Here is a 23,143-nt window from a genome sequence, read left to right as displayed (position 1 = left end):
TTGAATGAACTCATTACAATTTGACTTGATACTTGAAATTTTATAAAACTTAAAATGTAAGCTCAAATAGATTACAAGCAGATGTTATAACTGATTAAACCAAAATTCTTTTCTAATCTCAGATCTGGTTTCTCTCTATTTTCCAGAAACTATATGTGTAGTCAAGGAATTGCAGGACACTTACCTTAAGTGTGAAGTGGCAGCATCACCATCTGTCCTGGGATCTGATTTTACAGGTAAAAGACTAATTAAAGACCGATTTTTTATGATGCCTTATGAAATCATTCAAATTTTTGGAAAATGTATATTGAACAAATATTGCTACAGAATACCATCAGGTTTAGAAGGGCACTAATTGGGGTCAATGTACCAATCAATTTTTTGTTTGTATACACTAAACTGAATGTAGCTTCGAATGTAAGTTTATTTCTTGTTTAAGTGGCACCAAAAATCCTCAGGTTCAGTCCTTTTTTGTTATATATCATTTTCAAGAATTTCAGCTTCTTTGCTTTTATCTTCTGTCTTCAAGTATTACATGTTCATGTTTGTTTGGAATGGAATTTTTTTCTTTAATTAATTTTGCAATGCTTTCTATTAACATTTTTAAAAGTTAACTTTTAATCAGCACTGTATAGTTAGTATTGTGCTGTTGTGCCATTAAATCTTTGAAATAAATATTCAGATTCTGCTATTGTTGCATCAGATAGTCAATCACTGACCTATTCAGTTAGTATGCAAAAGTTTCATTTACTCAGTAACTTGTATGATATGACAACTTTTTATCCATAGAATAGTTTGTTTAACTTTTTACTGCATACATATGTTGTCTTTGTTTATTTAGTCTTTTACTTTCTTTCTTGACATTTATAAGCATGAAGGTAATCAGGTAATGATTTATATATTATCTTATAGTATTATTACATGTATGTCTATTTATTCACCTGTCTGTATGTCTGCCTGTACACCTATTTTTTTTTTTTTTTAAGAATTGTATCATTAATTTATAATATCATTCCTTGTAACCCTAATTTAAGAATTTCTCTCTTAGATGATGATTCAAAACCTAATATACATGAGTTCTTTTGCTGTAGGAGGTCGAGGCTTAAAATTAGAATACTGGAATGCAACCCAGAAGACTTATGAGACTTTGGAACAAATCTGGAACCTCAGCACAAATGCCACTGATTATCATTCTGGTATTACTGATGAAGCATATTTTGAGGAGAAGAATTATGATGATTATGTTTCTCGTCTCTCTGGCTATTTCATACCTCCTCATGATGGAGAGTACCAGTTTTTTGTCAAGGGTGATGATCGTGTCAAGCTTTACTTTAGTCAGACTGGCCCACCTAGTGGAAAGGTAATGTTTTACTATAAAATTAAGAGGTATTATTTTTAAGATATATTAATATGAAGTTTCTTTCTTATCATGGATTATTGTATATTTTTACCTTTATCTTTTATTTTAAAGAATTTTAACATATTTTTGAAGGAGTTTTGTATTAAATATTTTGCATTTTTTATCTTTACACTTTTTAAACCTCAAATTGGTACTATGTAGCTAGGCTTGTGCTAATTTTTCTACACTTTTGGAACTTATGATTGAAGCATAGCTGTTAAACCCTATTCATACATAGGAGATATTACATGAGTGCTTACTTCAAATAAAAATTAGGAAATAAGTCCAGGAAAAAACTGGATTTTTTAAAAACATTTCATAAACTTCATTTCAACTGACCACAAATGTAAAATTCTATTTATCATGTGAAAAAAAGATGGATGATTGTAAACTGGATGTTTGAATGTCTGATTTGAAAGAACCACAATAATAAATGCAAATTTGTAGCCCATAATCAAAAGTGAATTCATGCTTTTGACATGTTTGAGTATATTCAAGTCTTTTCCATAGCAAATGACTATTCTGTATAGCCATGATATGAGAAATGTTCCCTTTAGCAGTAAAGTTGACTTTTTAAGATTTTGTTTGTTTCTAAGAGAGCAATCTTTTATAAATATATTGCAGGTAAGTTATTTAAATATCATACATTTTAAGAGAAAGACAATACTTTGAATGCCTTGTCCAACAATATTACAATGCTAGAAATTATATAGTTACATTTTTGGTGTGTCATGTTGTCCAGTGATACTACATCTTGTGTTGTGGCTCTTGTTTACCTATTACGAGTTTAATATTATGTCTCGCCAGCCTTTTTAAATTTCAGAACTCTTTTATGGTTAAACTTTGAAAGCTTCTTTTAAACAATTCTCCAAATTCATCTAAATTAGTGGAGCATTTGGGTTATTGTGGAATTTTCCTGTACACAGACATTCTGAAAAGAATCAATTAGCAAACATGTCATGATTAAGGTATCTGGTTGTTCTGTCTTTTGTAACTCTTTGGTGTTTGAAGGTAAATATTCCATGCCTTCTGCAGAAATAAAGTTCATACAGTTTAATACAGGAATGTAGAAGTGTTTGCTGTATAGCCTTGTTTTTAAACTGCTGTTTTTGGTCAGGACATATGTAATCAGAATCCTTAATAAGTAGCTTCATGGCAGATGTTTGTAGTGATACATAGTGGCCAGGGGAGGTAAATATCGATAAACTTCCAACCGGAAAGGTCAATAAAAGTCATAATGACTACTAGATGCCCAGAACCAATAATGTATGAATCCTTGCATATAAGAAATTTATTCTCCTGGATTTCCAGTGTTAATCAATCAGTAGTCCTTTCTTTTAATGGAGCCATCTGTCCAGATTATGTTTGAATTCTAAGCTTTTAAATGTCAATACAAATTAAAGACAAAATAATGATTTGCAGATGCCTTATTGTTGTTAAGGAAAGTTTTATATTAAAATTTGCAAAGTTAAATTGAATTGATAAATTAATTATCAAAAAAAGATGTCACAGAGGCATAGTGGTTAGTTTGCCAGACTTGTGACCAAACGTTTGGGTTCAGGTTCATATCATACCATTGGGTTAGCCTGGCTTGGCTTTAGTGGTTTGTCCTTATGCAAGTCACTTTGCTCCAGTTACCTCAGCACAAAATAACCTAATTGTGTTGCTGTGCTGTACAAACACCAAACCAAACCAAAGCAAGCTGTTCTTGAAATTTTTAATGCATGCTGAATGTTAACTTCATGTAGTGGCAATGAGGCTGAAGAACACTTCCTTAGAAATTCATTTCATACTATAAATTGCACATTCTTTTACAGTTGTAAGGAGACTTCTTGATTTTTTAACACTTTGTAAATGTTAATGGCAAAATAGCTAATTAATAGTAAAAAAATATATAATGTAAATGGGCACATTTGTTTTTGTTAACTTTTTTGTTTGTCCTTGCATCTTTCCATTTCTTGATATTTTTATTACTGTATTAATGTGTGTAGCCAGTGCCCAAATGCATTGTAAACCTAGATCTGCTATCACATAATGTATTGGCAGATCAGAGTTTAATGCTGTTTGCTTTAAATCATTGATAGAAAAAAACCATAGTACACCCAGGCCTCATATTCTGCAAACTTTTGAGCAAAAACACTCGAGCTCAAAATTTCAAAATGGATTTTGCACTTAGACTGTACTGGCCTTTACTGGTCCATTCTAGTCTGTACTGGTTTATACTTGTCATTACTGGTCGATATGTATGTAATGAAAATTGTTCATGCTAATAGAGAAAGCAAAGTAAGAAGATGCTGAGATTGTCATGACTTTATCTTCCATCTCTTCAAAGTTACAGACTTTGAGCCGAGTTTCTTGGTCCAAAAGTTTTGAGAGCACGGGGGTCTTATTTTTTATATGGCATTATATGACAGTAAAACATAGTCATGTTATATTTGTTTATAAAATATAGAAACTTTTTATTTGCTCAGGCTCTCATCGCAAGTTCTCCAGATTACACTACAAGTTTTTGGGAATATGGTGAACAAGGCTCCCCTCGCATTACTTTGACCAAAGGAAAAAGGTACTACAAGGATCCCACTCCCTAACTTGTGACACCTGCTTTATATGGCCAGAATCCCAAGTCACCAATGATTTTTTGGTTCATAAGTATCACTCAAGGACAGCCACCCCTCTAATGCATCTAGTGGCTGTCATATTAGTGCAAAAACTGTAAAATTTATCATGCAGTCACAAATTTTTGTTTACAGATTGAAATCTCAACTGAACACATTGAAATTTGTTTCAGCATGCCAATAAAGTAATTTTAGTCCATGCAAAGAAGTAAGTAATTTGCTATCCTTGATGATGCGTGTTCCATAGATTTTTAGGTTTTGTCACTTTTATTTAATTATCACTGATAATTATCAAGATGATAAAAACTAATTGCTGAACAACAGTATTGTTCATTTTAATTCAGCATGTCGTCTGGTCACCCGATGGTAAAAAGGTATGTTAGCTTTTGTGGCTTCCCACTCTTAGATTTTGAAGTGTACTTCACTGGCTACCAGATGGAAAACAAAGTGGATAACATGACAAGGTCACTTCCGTTTTTACTACACTTGGTGATTATTCATAATTTTTTTAAAATAACATTAATTTTAGCTTTATCTCATTAAGTCCCAAACCTGATAACGTTTTTGTGATTTCTAAATGTTACATCTTTCATTCTTTATATTTAGTTATTACTCACATCTGCAAGAGCCCCCTTTAAAAGAGCCACCACTCTTATAAGCTCACTTTCCTGCAGCAAAAGAGGTTGCCTTATAAGAGGGGGACCACTACTGGAAAGGAAAAACTTGCTGTTTATCTCCTCTAGTCTATAAAATACTCATTCAGATATGTGAGACTCATTGATCATGCTTCCATGAATCTTTAGTTTCGTGATTTTAATTATTGTTATTTTCATTTGTACATTAAGTAATCCCTTTAAAAACTGTTATCTTATTTTTTGATATATTCTTATTGTTAACTATAAACTCTAGAGCTTAAGTATGTTTGGTGCTGAAGATTGTACAAGAGGCAGAAAAATCTAATAGAACATAAAGGGTCAGCATTTAGTTAATTACATTTGTGCTGTTATTATCATGAATATTATTGATTTATCGGAGATAGATGTCAGGTACAACAGAGGGTGATTGTTTCATAAAGAACTTGTTTTATTAGGGTTCCAGTTGACAAAATTGTAAGAGTCATTTAAAAATTATGTCAGTCCATCAATTAGCAATTTGGTTCCCACAAAATAACTTCACTGGTAATTGTTTAATTGTAACTTGATTTGGTATGTTGGTTTATATTGGTATGACACTGAAAGAGTTTTGTTTTCATCGTTCTCTCTCACCATTTAGAGGAGTTTGATGGGACCATAAATTGGTTTGATTTCCAGCTATCGCCACTCTGACTTTACCAAGTTGTGTTGGATTTCAAACAAATTTTGTGAATGAGTACAATTTCCAGTGTTCTGTGACAGCATTTACATGGGTTAAGGCCCTTGGTTGACCATCCACTTGACTTGTGGTTTCTGTAGCATCACTTTTTCAAAATTTGTTGGATTACATTCAGATTTAGCAGACATCTTTATAGTAACAAGATATTACATGAGTTTAATTTCCAGCATCCCACATTATTGTTTAGAAGAGTTATGATTCATGATTGCCCCATTCTATGCCAGTTGTTGTGAGCAGAGCTCATTGTGATGCTCATATCATTAATAGTTCTGGTTTCAGGTAAATTTGGCAACTTTTGAAGGTTAAAAAAGTTTTCTGCATTTTTTTAAATCAAAACTTCTCTACTTAAATATGTGTAAAGTGTAGGTGTTATTTAAATTGTGTAGTCAACAAAACATTTTGGAGAACTATACTACAGTACTATTTTACAGCAATATTTGGCTTGTAAAATGAACAGGAAAAAATGAACTTTTGTTGTATCATTCTTTTTTCTAAAAAAAATTAAGTTTCAGATAGAGGGACTTCGTAAAATCGAATGATATCAAAATTTAATATATCACAGTTATCTTTTGGATATACTTGTTTGGTTATTTTGTTTTTTAATTCTTCACCATTAATGTTGTTGGTGTTATGCTTATCTGCCCATCTATTTGCCTACATTTTGTGCAAGACCACTCTGGTGGCCTAGTGGTTAGAGCATCCTCCTCAGATGTGTGAGGTTGCGAGTTCAATCCCCGGCCAAGTCGTACCAAAGACTTACAAAAATGGTACTAACAGCTGCCTTAAGAGGTTAGTGTTAGGATTGATCAGCCTGGTGTCAGGATAATATGACTTGGTGGGACATCATGCTACATGTCTGTGGCATGATGCCCCAGTGCTAGACATCACTATAAACTGCACCACTGCAGACATTGTAGTGATATGTTAAAGCTAGGTTAAAAATCAAAATCACATACACACACACACCTTTTGTGCTCTGGTCAGTTTCAGGCATTTGTTGGGGCATTTGTGTTTTTTATCACATTTATAGTCTTTGTCAAGTTGAAAACCAGCCTATTCATAACAACTGTGAATTGCAATGTTTAAATGCCATTCGATGTGCACAAAGTTTTCAAATTCACCATCTTTGTAGATAGAAATTTGTGAAATTCCTAAAAGCAGTATGTCTGTTAAATTATACAAAGGATACTATCTTGTGAACATTAGATTTCTGGGTAAACTCATAAAAAATGTGACCGCTCCAATGGCCTAGTTGTTAGAGCATCCGCCTCAGATGCAGGAGGTTGTGGGTTCAAATCCCTGGCTTAGTGATACCAAAGACTTCCAAAGATGGTACTAACAGCTGCCTCACTTGGTGCTCAGCATTAAGAGGTTAGTGTTAGGACTGTTTGGCTTGGTGTCAGGATAATGTGACTGGGTGGGAGGTCATACTACATGTATGCAGCATGATGCCCCAGTACTAGACATCACTATAAACTGCCACACTGCAGACATTGTAGTGATATGACTGAAAAATCCAAATCACACACAAACACATAAAACATGTGCTTCTTGAGCTATTGTAATGCACTGGAGCATATTCCAGTAAATATATGTTTCATTTCTTTTTCATAGCTATTACCTAGATGTACTACACTTAGAATTTTGGGGTGATGTTTCTGTTCAGATTGGGACCAAATTTTTTGACACCACCTTGACAAATGCTTATTCTGGCAATGTGCAGCAGGAGCAACAGAGGTTCGAAGTAAGATCCACAGTATTGGAAGAGGTCCAGGTGAGAGCAAAACTTATCCATATTCTGACCAATTTACTGAACCATATCCCACTCTCTTTGTTTTGTTGACCTGGAATGAATTTCACAAAAGTGCATGACTTGGTTGTTAAGATATCAATTTTTGCGCAGTTTTATTCAGTTTCAACCTTGGCACCATTTTTATGGAGGCAGAAGAATACTAAGCTTCATCTGTCTCCTCCTCTTGCCATCCAGCACTTGTTAGTCCACCAAGTCATGCAATTTTTGATGGATTTCCATGATTTGGACATTGTCTAAAGATGTGCATAACAACAAATCACTTTGATCCTATGAATTTGGTTAGAGTTATATGCAGCTTAATACAGTGTATGACACAGTTTTGTTAAGACAACTAGTCCTACCCCCAGTTTTTGATGGATTACTTTGAAACTAAGTAGATATTACGGTCATCACCTGAAATGCAACTTGTTCTTCACTTGTGGTCATCATTTAATGATGCACATGTTGATAAGTGTTTATGCTGCATGATTTTGGTAAGAGTTGCTGCTCTTTTGGTTTATAACTGGATGCAGTGTATGGCATAAATTTGTGAGTCTAGCTATTCTCTTAGTACATATTATGGTCATCATTTAACAATGCACATCTTGACGAATTTTGATGCTTCCATGCTGTTTGTAAGAAATGTAGCCTTTTTCATTGACAACTGGTTGCAGTGAATGACATAACTTTGTGAATAAACACCCTTGCATTTTTTGTGGATTGCTTGTGAAACTTGTTTCATATTATGATCATCATCAAAATATATGTATGTTGACAATTGTTGTAGTATTTTCCAAAGAGTAAACTGTATTATGGGTATGCTGGGACAGAGGGAGGTGGTATCTCTCATAGTATTTTTATATATATATCTGATTGTTATTTGCCATATGATTTTAATTCTTTATATATATATATGTATATATATATATATATATATATATATATATATATATATATATATATATATATATATGTATATATATATATATATATATATATATATATATATATATATATATATATATATATATATATATCATATTGTGAAAATGAATCCTTTCATGTGTACTGGATCCAGCAAAGGAGTGCATGTGTCAGGGATTGATTAAGATCAATGTGATAAACTGCCAAATGAACAGTGCAAAATTGGTTTCTAACTAGCCTAAGTGCTTTCAACTCTAGTAGAGTCTTTTTCAAAGAGATATACAAAACAGAGACAAGACAAACAAAAAGAACCCAGAAACAGTGCTGAGGTTACAGACGTTTACATGACTTATTTCTACAGGAATAAAAGCTTGAAATTTTGTGTTTCATCTAGTTGATTTCATATTTATGCGGATGCTGAAAAATACTTTATATTGACCATAAAATTGATTAGCCATATCACCGTCTGTTTTTAATGTAAATTTGCATAATTGCAAATTATATCCCAGATATTTAATTTTGTTAGTAGTAATTATAGGTTATTGGGTGACTAATAAGCAAATTGAAAGAATTATTTAAATGAAAATGTGCAGGCACAAACATAAAAGACTCTAAATATTTAGAGTCAAAAATGCTTAGGCATCAAGTTTTATTTGAAAAAGATGTAAAAAAAATTCTCTTCACTAGATTTTTATCTGATATCCTTCAGCATTGGGTTCTGACAATTCCAATATAAAGGTTGCTGAAGGATGAAGATTTTATGGGATAACATATATCATGCATGAAATTAAATTTACAGTTTCCTTTGTATTGTACATGATGTTTGTATTTTTACTGTTATGTCCTTGTAGAGAGTAGATTTTAGTAGTTTCACAAGAAGGGCTGAAACCATGGCTGTTCAAGATGTGCAGATTGTGGTGGGTGCTGGTGGAAGCATCAGCGATGCCAAAGTCCGCCTTGGGCTCTTTGGAGTGTTCACTTGTGAGTTTACTAGTTAAACATAATTTGTTGCCTTTAAACTGAAGATACATATTTACAAGAGAGAGAAAGAAGAAGGGAGAGTATGGTTTACATGCAAGTCAGAGTTAAATTATCAGCTCAGGAAAATTTATTTCAAAGTGTAATTCAAAGCTGCGGTACATTGACAAACCTACCAACCCTTATGATTTTGTTAAGTCTTATGAAAATGACCCTTAACACATTAATCCCTGGAGGTTTTTGTTGTTTTGGCCTGAAATTCAAGTAGTAAACACATTTTGAAAGCTATTTCTGAATAGAACCAAAAACACCAAATCCCAGTGATCGTTCAATAACATACTGCCTAGTTGTGTTAGAAACATCGTTTTTCATTGGCTATTTGGCTCGTGTGTGAGCAGAAGGGTAAAAGTTGGATTATTGAGGTTTTATTTGCTAAACGGAGCCATTATTTGGGTATTGAGACCACTCTTTATTCCAAATGCCCATCTTATCCTACTTTTTGCAATGGTTCATCTGTCTGTTTGCAGTTCATACCAGTTTGCCTTAGATCTGAGACCGAAAGGTCGAAAATCTAACACAAAATCAGATTCCGACCATGGACGAATTTTGGGTAGAGAAAAATCATGTCCAAAAAATGAGGTTTTTCCCTCTGTATTTTGTAGTGCAACTGGAAATTCCAGATTATTTGGTATCATTGTAGAGCTACATCTGTCTGCCTTTCTATAATACCACCCACTTTAATGTATCATGCATGACCATGATGCTACAGAGCTTGGCAGTAGGCTGCTACCTCCTGCCACATTAACTCGTCGCTAGGGGTTAATGTGTTAAGTTACTGACTTACAGAATAAACAGAAAAACTATGGAAATATGATTGCTGCATTAAAATATGTATAATTGGCTAGTCTGTGTTTGATTTGGATCTGGGTTTCACATATTAACTTTAGTGGAATTAGTCAGAGAACCAGACTAACTTTACAGTGGTGCTCAGACACTTTAAACTGCATATATTTTTCGATATGAAGCATCTGCATGATCAAATTGTTGATATATTTTTTTTTAAACGAAAGGAAAAATAAACCTCTTTGAATGTTTTAATAGTCAATACAGAAGAATAAATAGGAATATTCAGATTGTTCTGAACAAAAGCAGGAAGGGACATAATTACATTTGTTAGACATCATGTGTCGATTTGCATAGGTCACATAGCCGGAGATACGATTGCTGTCGTAGTGTGAAATGAAGAAAAATAATTGAAACAATTACATCAAGTTGATAGGGTTTGGAACTGAAGTTTCTGCAGCTGTACTAGAGGTAATTAAGGTGTATGTGCACTTTACAGACTTTTACAGATGAACATAATGTTTACCTATGGTGCATCAGATTGGAATGTCAAACTTTTTAAATACACGTTTTCCAACTTGACAATAGCAGTACATGATATTTTATTATACCTTACTGAAAACTGGTTAAACTTAAGGATAAAAAAATCAACTGCCTTACTGAAACGATCTTGTTAAGGTTGGCAGGTCTGCGTTGATGTGTCCAACATTTTATTATTGACGATCAAAGATATGCAATGCCCATATTTTTTTAATGTGAAAATTTTGTTTTTGGAAAACTTGATTGACATTGTTTAGATTCTTTAATATATTTCTTAAAAATTTAGCATTGCTATTTATATAATAACAAAACTGTGGAATAATATAATAATATTTGTTTTTACTTCTTGGATAATTGATAGCTGGAACAGATTATGTTTTAGCTGTCTCACATAAATTTTGGTCCTTGCAATGACAGAAGCATTCAATAGTTCTATATGTGTTCCAGTATTTATAAATAAGAGCCCTGAACTGGTTAGGGGATAAAACTGGATAGGCTGATATGATACATCGTCATTAAGTGTGCTGTGAACCATGCTAAGGGGTGCTATCTTCAAGGTCAAGGTTACAGTTCATTTACTTTCCCTTCCACTCCATAATTGAGATGAAGGGATGATGACCTCGCTATGCTAGGCAGAGGAACAAATATTCACAGGATATCTTTGTTATGTTTAAAATACATTTTAAATAAGGTGTATGGTCAAACTTGCCATAATGGTAGCCTTTATGCAGTGGTCACCTGATCTCCATGGCCATTAGCAATTGCCTCTAGGAAATTTTCTCCGTGAAAGTAGTGTATTAAATGGCCACCTGTTTTCGCAGTCAATGACCAGGTGTTTTCTAACCAAACAGTAGTTTCTTCTTGCTTAAAGTGGTCACTCAAGCATGTCAACTTTGCAGAAGAACCATTTGTTTTCTCAAGAAATACATTTAAGTACAGATGTGTTATGTGATTTGATGCATGAACATGCCGGCTATTGCTTGTATTCACCAAACAAAAGTCAGTCTGTCAGTGTAACTTTAAATTGACAATCTCCCCATTGTTATTTTAAGAATTATAATAAAACCATGCTTTTGCTTAGAAATTCGTTGAAGGAGTAAATATACATAAGGTAAATCATCATTCTTATAGCACCCTCTCAATCATTTTTTCAGGATGGGTGGGGGATACACAGATGACTACTAAATATATTCAGTATGAAATATTAGATGGGAACTTAATTTTGACCTCAAAGGATTGCTTTATTTGCTCAGATTTGACCTAAATGAAAATTTCCTGCATTGTTTACTGTATAATAATAGTTTGGGATTCAGATCATTATATGTATTCCTTACAAAATGAAAAATTCAATTTCGGTCTGAAGTATTGATTAATGTTGTAAGATAAGTGGATTGCAAAATTATTGTAAGTAGAAAGCATATCTGCAAAAAAATTACTATGGAAAAGTCTGCATAAATTCATATGTGCAAAATGACTTGGGGTCCCGAGTGGCTGAGTGGTCTAAAGCGCTCTCCGTTATGGATCACTGCCATCTCACCTCTGTCTGCGTGAGTTTGAGTCTCAGATTCGGCCAGTATGGGTATATGAGAAAGCTTGCCAGGAGCTTCTCGAGGGTCGGTGGTTCTTTCCGGGGATTTCCCAGGTTCTTCCTCCACCATTAATATTGGCCGCCATGTTTAGCCTATTGTGTGCTGAAAAATGGTGTTAAATCCTACAACAACAACAACAACAACAACAAAATGACTTAGCAGTCAGAGAAAAGTGAACAGATAGTCACAATGTACATACCAAATCTTCATTCAAAATAATCCATGTTTGAGATGAAAATATTAAGAGGCATTTAATAATTAGGTTACTCCTTTAAGTCTAAGAATAGCAGTGGGACCAACATCAATCTCACTATTTCATATCAAGTGTTATGTTGTTTCAAATTTTCAAGGAATGTATGCCAAATCTGGCAAGAACACAAAGCTTAGAACAAAACCTTGTGTGCATTTGATAGTAAATACATAATGGGAGCAGTGGTTCAACTCACAAGTCTATGAACAAAGGTGACCTGTCAATCATTCAGTAGATACTTATACTTTTGGCCTAAGTCTGTTACAGAACTTACAAGACAACCATCTTGGGCATTAATATAGAGGGAGCTAGCTACCTCTTTACTGTCTCAGTAAACAAAAATATATAACATGAAGAACAGAGGGAAAGCTTGAAAATTCTATGTTGTTGTTGTTGTTGGGTTTAATGCCATTTTTCAGCATAAGATACTCTATGCATGGTGGCAAGAACCACTGACCCATGAGAAGCTACTGGAAAGCTTTCTCACCTACCCACATTGGCCGAACCTGCGACTTGAACCCACACACAGAGGTGTGATGGCAGTGATCCGTAATGGTGAGCGCTTTAGACCGCTTGACTACTCGTGGCCTCCTGAAAAATCTATGAATGAAACCCTTTTCTACCAGAATATATTTTTTATAAATATGTATAGTGAATATATTTTGCCTGAAATAATAATAATGATAATAATAATAATATTAAAAGAATAATAATAAAAATAGCAGTTGATAATGGTAATTTTGTCTATGCTTAAGAAAGGTGAATCTGCATTTAGAAGTCACCACTAGTTTGGTCTTTTTCCATGGGTGGCTGCTATTGACAGATTTGAGTGTATGATATTGTATGTGTATATATGCTCTGTACCCTACACTGGCTAAACATTCGATCCAGAATCAAACACAACATTTGTTCTCTGTGCTACGTTTCACTGTCGGACTCTAGTCCAACATACCTACCCGACGTCACCCATGTGTGCACACCAGCAAGATACCTACGCTCCTCTTCTGACAATCATATACTCATTATTCCCACTATGAAAACAAAGTCATATGGACAGCATTCTTTTGCATACCAGGGCCCAGCAACGTGGAATGAATTGCCCACTGAACTTAGACACAAAGACACAGTGATCCAATTCAAGAGTACTCTCAAAACTCACTTATTTCGACTGCAAGAACAAACTTAAAGACCTAATAGTGTTTCCTACCTTAAATATTCTCAGCATGTTTTTTTTTATTTTTTCTAATTTCATGGTGTTTGTTTATGTAATCATATCATTATATATGTATTTTATCTTATAGGTGTTGTCTAATGTTGTAAAGCGCTTAGAGCTTCTAAAGATTAGGCGCTATACAAAGTCCTCATTATTATATATATATATATATATATATATATTTTGTTTGTGTGTGTGTGTATATATATATGGACCATGGTTGTCAAAAATAAAGAATTTATCTTTTAGTCACATTGTAAATCAAAATAAATTTAATATAATACTTTAGTAATCATCAGAAACCTTCAACAGTGTCATAATTCACGTAAAAATAAAGAATTTATCTTTTAGTCACATTGTAAATCAAAATAAAATTTAATATAATACTTTAGTAATCATCAGAAACCTTCAACAGTGTCATAATTCACCTGAAAATGCAGGTGTGGTGACATTATCTTTTAACAAGAAAGCATGGGATAATAATTGTAACTCTCAGTAAAGTTTCAATTAGAAGTGAAACCTAAATCATATTGATTATAAAGTGAGTGGTGAGATTCAAGTTTAAAAGATCTATTTTACAATGTAGCAATTTGGATGTTTCTTTCATCCACCATATTTAATGATGGCAAAATTCACTTTACCATTTGTGACAGGTAAAGTATACTGGATATATTCACATATAAGTGGGATCCAAATGCAACTGCACAGACCCAGATCTGCCATAGCATAATGTGTGGGCAGACCTGAGTCTGTGCAGTTAGTCAGGTGTAATCAGTGGAATAAACAACATAGACACTGATCTGCTATCTCATTATGCATTGACAGAATAGGGTCTATGTTGTTTGTAGGTGGATTCAAGCTACAAGAGAGTGGTCCTGTTTTCTTCACAGGTGAGTCATTTATTTGGTGTCTTTAAATTCTTTATTTGTTGTAACCAAATAATCCATGAAAGTGTGCACCTAGTAAATAAAAGTAAATCTACAATGTTTCTCTTTTACAATGTAGACCCAATTGCTCTTGGTTCCACAAATGATGAGGATGTAATGGCAGCCCTGAATAGTCTCCCCTGGCTGGATAGCACAGAATCTTTTACAGTTGTATCTACCCCTATTACTAATGGAGTCAAATACAGGATCACCATCAATTCCAAAAGAGGTAAGTTCCTATGTGCGGTCCTTTTTAGTTCTTGATTTATGCAAGAAGATAGTACTTAAGATGAATATTTTCACACAAAACAGGTCATTTTGAAAATGTGGGCATTTGGATTAACTCTTCTAGTTTATGAGCTACAAGTTTGCAGCTTTTTTGTGGTTATGTTAATGCTGTTGTTGTTGTGGGGTTTAACAACATTTTTCAGTGCAAGATAAGTTGTATACAGTAGCCAGTATAACTTGTGGAGGAAGAAACTGGGAAAACTCTGGGAAGAACCACTGACCCATGAGAAGCTACTGGCAAACTTTTTCATGTACCCACATTAGCCAAGGCTGAGACTTACCCCCACACAGACAGAGGTGTAATGGCAGTGATCCAGAACAGTGAGCGCTTTAGACCACTTAGCCACTTGTGGCCCCTGTTTTTATGGTTAAGTCACTTTTGTATGCAAGTGATAGTTCTGGTGAACATTGCCAGATTGTGTGACAAGGTTTGTGGCAACCTTTATGGCAACTGATATATAAAGTGAAAAGGTTTATCAGAAATTATTATGACAAAGTTTCTGTTATTGATTAACCAGAAAGTTTACCAGAAATTATGCCCACCTTTTTGTTTATTGATTAGTCAGATAGTGGTAAACATTCTGGCAATATTATCCACTTAGAATGCAGTTTATTATGTGAATTAATATGAAAACAGAAGCTGCATGATTCTCATGTTTAAATTTAAATTTATTTAATTCATTGCTGCTTTGTTTATACATTAGTTTTTTAGGCTGACAAAAAACTACTCAATTTTGACATTTATATTGCCAGACATTTTTTAAAATATAATATTGTGTCATGCCATAATCATGCTGGACATTTATACTGCAAAGAAAGTCATAGTTTTCCAGCATCTTAGTAGAAATATTTAACACTGAATGAGTTATATGATGATGAAAATAATTTATGATGAAGGTCATTGTTGGGTATATTTGATTTTGAATTGTGTGCTTGACCTTTGTCCATGACTGATGGTTGACTTTCAGTCAACCTGACTTTTATCGTTTTGTTAAAGATGTTTACTTGGATTTGAGCTCAGGACCTGGGTTTTTACCTGGGAAATTATATTTTATGCCTGATTTTTGTCATGATGTTTGTTTTAATTAAAGTTCAAAGCCTGGCTGTGTTTACCAGTTTGGTATTTTCTGGAAACAAACTTGTTTAAAAGTTTGATAAGAAAGTGACCCACATTACAAGCATTTTGTTTTGTAATAAATCAGGTGACAGTCTGTATATAAAGGACTGGGTGGACAACTATTTATTCCTGTATTAACATGTCCATGGCATCACATTTGTTGCATTCAGTTATTTTTTGAGAGGAATTATTTATTTAAATCATTGGAATTGCATTGGAATTGCAAAGTACTCATTAACTTTTAAACTAAAACACTGCTTTGGGATTATTGAGGACTCATTCAAAGACATTCTGGATTATGATCTTTGTGATACCTCAATACTGTTAGTACATCAGCACATTCAAGAGTCTTGTAATTCATTAAGAACATTCTATACTTTTGGACTTGTGTTAGAACAATTAGGATTATTTGAAGATTTAAGTCACAATACTGCAAGTTCATTTTAAATTTTCAGTTTGTACTCTAGGGAAATTGTTTGTTGAATTTTACATAACTTGTTGGTTTTGCTTCTTTCTGTTACTTCATTTAAGACAATAGAGTTTTAACTTGACAAACACTTATTTGACTTTTTTCTTTTTGTTTTTCATAATAAAGCATGTAAGAAACATTAGATGATAATGACAGAGATTACGTACACATCTCGGGTCAGTTTTCAAGCAGCTTTGGGTTTAGCTTAAACCTCTACTGACTCTGAAAATCATCGATGAAATGGTGAGCAATGTTAACAGTTCCCAGATTTGAAGCAGGTTGTAATGGTCCCTGTTCCTGTTCAGTGGCAGTTTGTGTGCATAGATGTAGATCAATTCTTTAACCCTTGCTCAAACCAGGCTCTTACTTGATCTAAAAATTTTACTGAATTCCAAGTTACAATATGTTCAAGGCAAACATTGTGGATGTGCCATGATACTTCAAATGAGAATGAACTTGATCATCTGTGTTCACTAAATCTCACTTTCAGTGTGCTTTCCATTTCCCCAATATAGTTGTAATGGCACTGACTTTCACCCTGTCCATCACACTTAATGTAATAGAAAGGTTCACAAATGTCTTTCTTATCAGACTTATCCTTTGGGTGAACTAACATATGTCTTAGGGTCTGGTACAGTTTAAAACACATTAATTTTGTGTTGTTGCATTTCAGGCATTTGGAAGTCCCTTTTCCATATGGTAGGATGATATTACCTTTTTAATCAGTTGGGCTAATCTTCCTGGTATTGTCATTAAGACTAGCATTTAGCCTGTTGGAAACCTTTATCACCTATTCTGGATAATGACACCTCTTGAAGGCAGCATTGACATGATCTAGTTCTAGTTTAAAATCTTGGGGGTCAGATGTAACAACTTTGGTTCTATGATATAATGTTCTGGCCACCCCAAGTTTCTGATCTAATGGATGGTGTGATTCAAAATCAAGGTAATCTGCCATTTTTTCCTTTTCATTGGTGAATTTAATATCTGGATCAGTGCTTTTAATGTGATCTGTTACATATTATAACTTCTGCTTAGTGTGTGTGTCATCAACATATTTGTACCACTAACATGGGGGATGGGGAACTGTGGTGAGTGCTAACAACTCAAAGTGTTCCATTGTATAAATTCACACTGGTGACCTTTTAGTAGCTCCATGTATTTGAAGGTAGAAAGTTCCATCATACAAAGTATGTGCACTTCAAGCACATCTCTAACAGTCTTGTTACTTGTTGTGATGACAGTGGTATCCTTTGTGTAAGGGTACTGTCAGATGCCTAGTTTGAAGGGTGGTTACACTGAACGATGCTGAATAGGGAGGGAGGTGACTGTTAGAACCTGTCCCATATCTGGAACAATCTGTTGTCATTGCTTACCAAAAGTTCTGTTAACAGTCAGTTGAGATTGAAAAATCAGTCTGCTGATGAAGTTCTTAGTGTGAGAATGAAAGCTTCAGGTTATCTTTCTATGTAACGTTTGTGTATGTGATTGAACAGTTAAAACATTGTCAAATATGAATGATAATACTGTGTAGTTAGGTTTTCATTAAAGTCTACTCTTTTGGATGTCGAGACATTGGGTACATGGTCCTCTCTTTATGACCTTACCTTAGTGACATCGTATATTCGTTATTTTAATAATTTGTTTCAGGAGACTTTGATAAAATAGAAGTCAGGACTGTGGCAGGGACCCCTAATGTTACAGCCCAAGTTACTGTAGTAACAAATGGAGTCTCAGATATGTTCACCTTATCTCTTTCAATGGAGGGCATTCCATCTGGCATCTTCACCAGCAATGCAACCACTGATCAGGTAATGTGACTTCATTTAACTCCGTTATTAGGAGCCAGAATATTGCAGATGGTGAGACATAGATAAAAAAATTCCCTTGGTTGTTTTTTTTTAACTTGTTGTTGTTGGTAATGGTTATGGTTTTAACAGGACATTCAACACAATATTGACAATATACTGAAAAGGGTATGGGATCTAAGTGCCTTTTACAAGGACACAATTAGGCAGCCAACCCAGGCTGGCCTGAGTGGGTGTTGAACTCATGATCATTGGATTACAAGTCTGCAGTGCCAGTTGAGCTGCCTCAGCTTGCATTGTTGTCATCATCAGGGTTATCATTCTGAATTAATGCTATGTTTGTATTTGAGGAGTTTTGATTATTACACAGTTTCTGTTTTGTTTTACAAAAGATATTGGGTATGTGTGTGTGTGATTAGAATTTTTAACATAGCTTTAACAATTAACATGTAGCATGTGTCCCACCCAGTCACATTATCCTGACACCAGGCCAACCAGTCCTAACACTAACCTCTTAATGTTGAGCAGCAAGCAAGGCAGCTGTTAATACCATTTTTGTAAGTCTTTGGTATGACTCGACTGGGTTTTGAACCCATGACCTCCTGCTTCCGAGACACATCAAGCCATTTTCTGTTCACTTGGGTGCAGCCTGTTACACCCTTTGTTAACAAGTTAATCTCTTTATGTCATCAGTGAATTAAACATTTTGGTTTTGTCTTTAAATACTTTATTTTGTTTCTGAATGGGTTAAAACTGTCTGTTGATTTAATTTATTGGTATGTATATATTCCATATTTTCCCCAAAAGCCTGATCAAAGCAGCTTATTGATACACAGGATGATTAAGCCTTATCAAAGCTAACTGTGCTACATTTGAAGTAAGCCTGAAATTATGGACATGTCAAGTTAACTTTTAGACAGGATAAATAAATATTACCTTAGTTAATTTTGCAATTCATATGCTAGTCTACATGTAAACTTGATCTTAAAATAGAATTGCTAATTGTTTTATGATATATATATATGCATGCACAACAATTACGAATATTATCCCATTTGAAACCTATTGCATTTTGAATAATGGTAATCTTGCACAAACCTGTTATGGGAGACCACCTGTCTTGATAGACCAATTTTGGTTGGCAGAAGGGGTTTTTCTTGCAAGATAGGTCGTAGTTTTTATTATACATTTTGGAATGAGATAATTCAAATATATCAGTGGGAGAAAATTGACATTGCAACAGTGGTTTTACCATTTTTAATGCCATAGTGGCAATATCACATTTGGAACTACTGTTATTCATCCAGAGAGATAACGTTTGTCAATGAATTAACCATGTTCTGTGAACTTTTCCTTGCTGAAAAAGACTGAAATATCCTCATTGTATAATTAACCAGTCAACATATGTGAAACCAAAGTGTGAGTCAATCAAGTTTTTCAATTGATTGCTCTGTTTGAGAAAAAAAAGTTGTCCAAAACATATTTAAAGCAAAATCATAAGAGGAAAGTAGGTATTTTGTTTTAAAAAAAGAAAAACCCACAGGAAATAAGAATAGAGGATACTGAAAAACACGTCGAAAAATCTTGTGCAGATGCCTAGAGTGTTTCTTTGAGTTGGAGATTGGTGAAAATGAATCTGTGACAGTTAAATTCTGCAACACTTTTGTGAAATGTGTTTTAGGAAATGTGTAATTTAGGTGTGCAGATCTATTATGGCAGACTTGGTTCGGTATTGCTTGAAGATCATGTCTAATCATTGTAATGTTATTTGTTATTGAAGAATAACTGCCGAAGGCGTTCTACACTATTTATTAAATACAAGACATCAATACAGCTAGGAAGGGAAGTAAAGACTACCCTGAGAGTATGTTTTCCATGGAACATAAACCCTAGTGAATGTATAACATAAACCATCTATTTGACTGTATAAGTTCTAATCCAGTGTGGAATGTCTGATTACTTTTTCTGTCAAGTGATATTTCAAAGCTACTTAGATTAAGGTTTACACTACAATCATGTGACAATTTTGAAGCTGACATGTACCAACTACGGCACTGACAAACTGTTAAAACATTTCAGTGATGAACCTGAAGCAATGTCACAGCTAACATGTATTCTGACAAAGAAAGAATGTGTGTATGTGATTTTGATTTTTAACATAGCTTTTAGCAATTTTTCAGTCATATCATTATGATGTCTGCATTGTGGCAGTTTATAGTGATGTCTATCAATGTGGCATCATGCTGCAGACATGTAGCATGATGTTCAAAACAGTCACATTATCCTGACACAAGGCTGACCAGTCCTAACACTAACCTCTTAATGCTGAGCAGCTTGCGAGGCAGCTGTTAGTACCATTTTTATAAGTCTTTGGTATGACTCGGTTGGGGTTCAACCCATGAACGCCCACATCCGAGGCAGACACTCAAACCACTAGGCCACTGGAGCAGTTAACAAAGAAAGAAAACTGTTAACTTTATATATTAATTTACATTTTTTTCCTCTGTTTTTCTTGATACCTTGTTCACAGCATTGCATTTATTGCATTTGCACAAAATGGGAAAAAAAGTCCACCCAAATTGACAGCTTTTCCTTTAAAATATATTTAATTCAAAGACAGTCTACTTTTATTGAGAAGATATAGAAACATATTTCATGCAGGAAGTGGAAACATTTTGTATTTCTCACGTTGTGCTTTTCCATTGGTGTCAGTGCGATTTTTTCACTTCACTAATAAATATGTCCATATCTCTATTAAAAACTTGTAGATATCCTGTTTATCAGTGATAATTAGAATGCATTCATGAAACACTTAATAAATTGTAGACATATTCAGATGGCAGATAACATCATCATTAATTAATTTATCCTTTCCCAGGTTAAGGCAGCTCTGGAGCTAGTGTTTGGTGCTCGATGTCCCACAGCATTGACTGCGCCAGCCAATGCAAAGTTGGCTGAAAATTTTGAGTCTGGCACTGGGTCATCAAATGGAGAGTGGGTGAAAGTTGAAGCTTTCTGTGGGCATTATTCTATCAAGAACCCTACTGTGATCATTCAGAAGAACGATAATCAGGGTTTGACATACATCACACAGACTAAATATCAATGGGTATGCTATCTTTATAAAATGCTGGCAAGATTGCACAGCTATAGTCAATGCCAAATTGTCATAAAGTATGAATTTACATATCAGTGGTGGCCTCTCTTTCAACAAAGTCCCCCTGACTTCATAAGACCTGCTGCATTTTAGAAATATTTAAGATACCCCAGTAATTATTGCTTGGCACAGCAAAGTGTGTTCCATAGTAATCAAATTGTTTATTTCATGGAACAAACTGCAGCTGCTGAATACCCAACTTGTCAGTAACAAAAATTGTTTTTGAAAATGTAGTTATTCATGCTAGGATCATGGTTGTTATCTGTCCCATGAACTGTTTTGTCATTCCATCCATTCCTGTTTCTCTTCAAGGTTCTTTTCCCTCCTTGTAGACTTCATAAGCCCTCTATTCACCTATTTCCACCTCTTCCAACTGCTTCTAAAATTTGCCTACTCAACATACCTTAAAAATCATGCAGACTTTAAATCAGTGAAACCCTTTTTGTCTCTTAATCCTTTTGTGATGTTTTTCAGTACTGCTAAATTCTTCACCAACATAGAGCTATCAAATATAACATTGATTTTTCTGAAATTGTAATCTTACAGTCCTGGCCTAGTTTCACTAAATTTCTCTCACAATTTCTCCTTAAATTCAGATTTAGAGATATTGGAAAATATCTCAAAACTATCTTTTAGTTTTCAAGCCGAACATGTGGAAACATTTTATTCTTGACACAAGGGTTGAATATATGCTCAAAACTGTGGAAATCCTCCAGTTTATGTTTGAGTTAAAGCAAGACTTATCCAGGAAATTTAAGATATTATGACTTTTCAAATCTTTGATGCCTGCTGAATATTTCATGATAAATTCATTTTTTTAAACCAAGCAATGAGAAAGATTAGAAGCCTTAATTTGAGGTAGAATTTTAAATGTGCACTGAAACTAGGACCATTTCTTTGTTGCTCTTTCTGCATGAAAGTAAATTTAAGCAATGATTTTCTGTTATGAAATTGTTGCAGTTACAACATACATTGTGAAGACTAGGGTGTTCACCGTGCAGTAATTGTGAAGACTAGGGTGTTCACTGTGCAGTAATTGTGAAGACTAGGGTGTTCACCATGCAGGAATTGTGAAGACTAGGGTGTTCACCGTGAAGTAATTCATATCACATACTTAAGACATTATCGCAATTCACAATTTTGTCCATTTCATTCCAGCTGTGTTTTGCCTACAAAGGCCTCCTAAAGAACTGGGTGAAGCTGACCTACACTTATACTATTGCATCTGGAGATACAGTGGGCCCCATTACTAAATCATTTGACCACCAGTTTTCTCAAGAGTTCACAAGGTGGGTAGAGTATATTCAAAGGACAACATCACTTTGTCTCCAAATTATTTACAGCAAATTGTTAAGCTACAATTCAAATATTCAATTCTTTAAGACACCTTGTATTAAATTTTTTTCATTTAAGAATTATCATTGATTTATTTAATTGTTACTTTAATATTAAACGTTGTGATACACTTTTTATTTGCCATATTAAATGGATTCAAATAAAGAGTTTACACAATTACTAAACTAGCCAGTACATTGCTACAGTAGGTGAAGACCGCTTCTGCATGGAGTTGCTACTTGCTTGACTTACTTTCAGACAAAGCAAGTATCTCTTTTAGGATTTTTTCAGCTTTTGACATTTTCTACTTGGATTCAGTTCACTTGGAAGGATGCCACATTAATTTGTTTCCAAAAATTTTACATTGCACAAATCTTTGATGCATTGGTTTACACAATTTGTATCTCTATTGGTCTGTATGTCTTTTATTTGTTCTATCTGTCTGTATGTTTATCTTTTGATCTCTTTATTTACTGATTCCAAAATGGATATTTTTACCAAATTTAGCATTTCATTTGTGCTTCATTTA

The 23,143-nt window shown here is 34.1% G+C and overlaps 1 protein-coding gene across 1 annotated transcript in view; it reads left to right on the top strand.

Annotated features, from left to right (window-relative positions):
- The window catches only part of LOC149808315 (fibrocystin-L-like), a 185,574-nt gene that overhangs the window by 24,720 nt on the left and 137,711 nt on the right, over nt 1-23,143 (top strand). Inside the window, exons 12-20 of the mRNA XM_089966980.1 lie at nt 147-236; nt 1,092-1,360; nt 3,871-3,962; nt 7,000-7,159; nt 8,953-9,082; nt 14,520-14,669; nt 17,965-18,125; nt 21,001-21,231; nt 22,438-22,568. Of these exons, the coding sequence (XP_089823106.1) occupies nt 147-236; nt 1,092-1,360; nt 3,871-3,962; nt 7,000-7,159; nt 8,953-9,082; nt 14,520-14,669; nt 17,965-18,125; nt 21,001-21,231; nt 22,438-22,568 (1,414 nt within the window). The remainder of the gene's footprint in view (nt 1-146; nt 237-1,091; nt 1,361-3,870; nt 3,963-6,999; nt 7,160-8,952; nt 9,083-14,519; nt 14,670-17,964; nt 18,126-21,000; nt 21,232-22,437; nt 22,569-23,143) is intronic.

The sequence above is a fragment of the Sinohyriopsis cumingii genome, chromosome 1, assembly GCF_028554795.1.
Source record: "Sinohyriopsis cumingii isolate HCF-2022 chromosome 1, ASM2855479v2, whole genome shotgun sequence".
Classification (NCBI taxonomy): domain Eukaryota; kingdom Metazoa; phylum Mollusca; class Bivalvia; order Unionida; family Unionidae; genus Sinohyriopsis; species Sinohyriopsis cumingii.
Note: the sequence above shows the minus strand (reverse complement) of the source record. Positions and strands in the feature narration are given on the sequence as shown.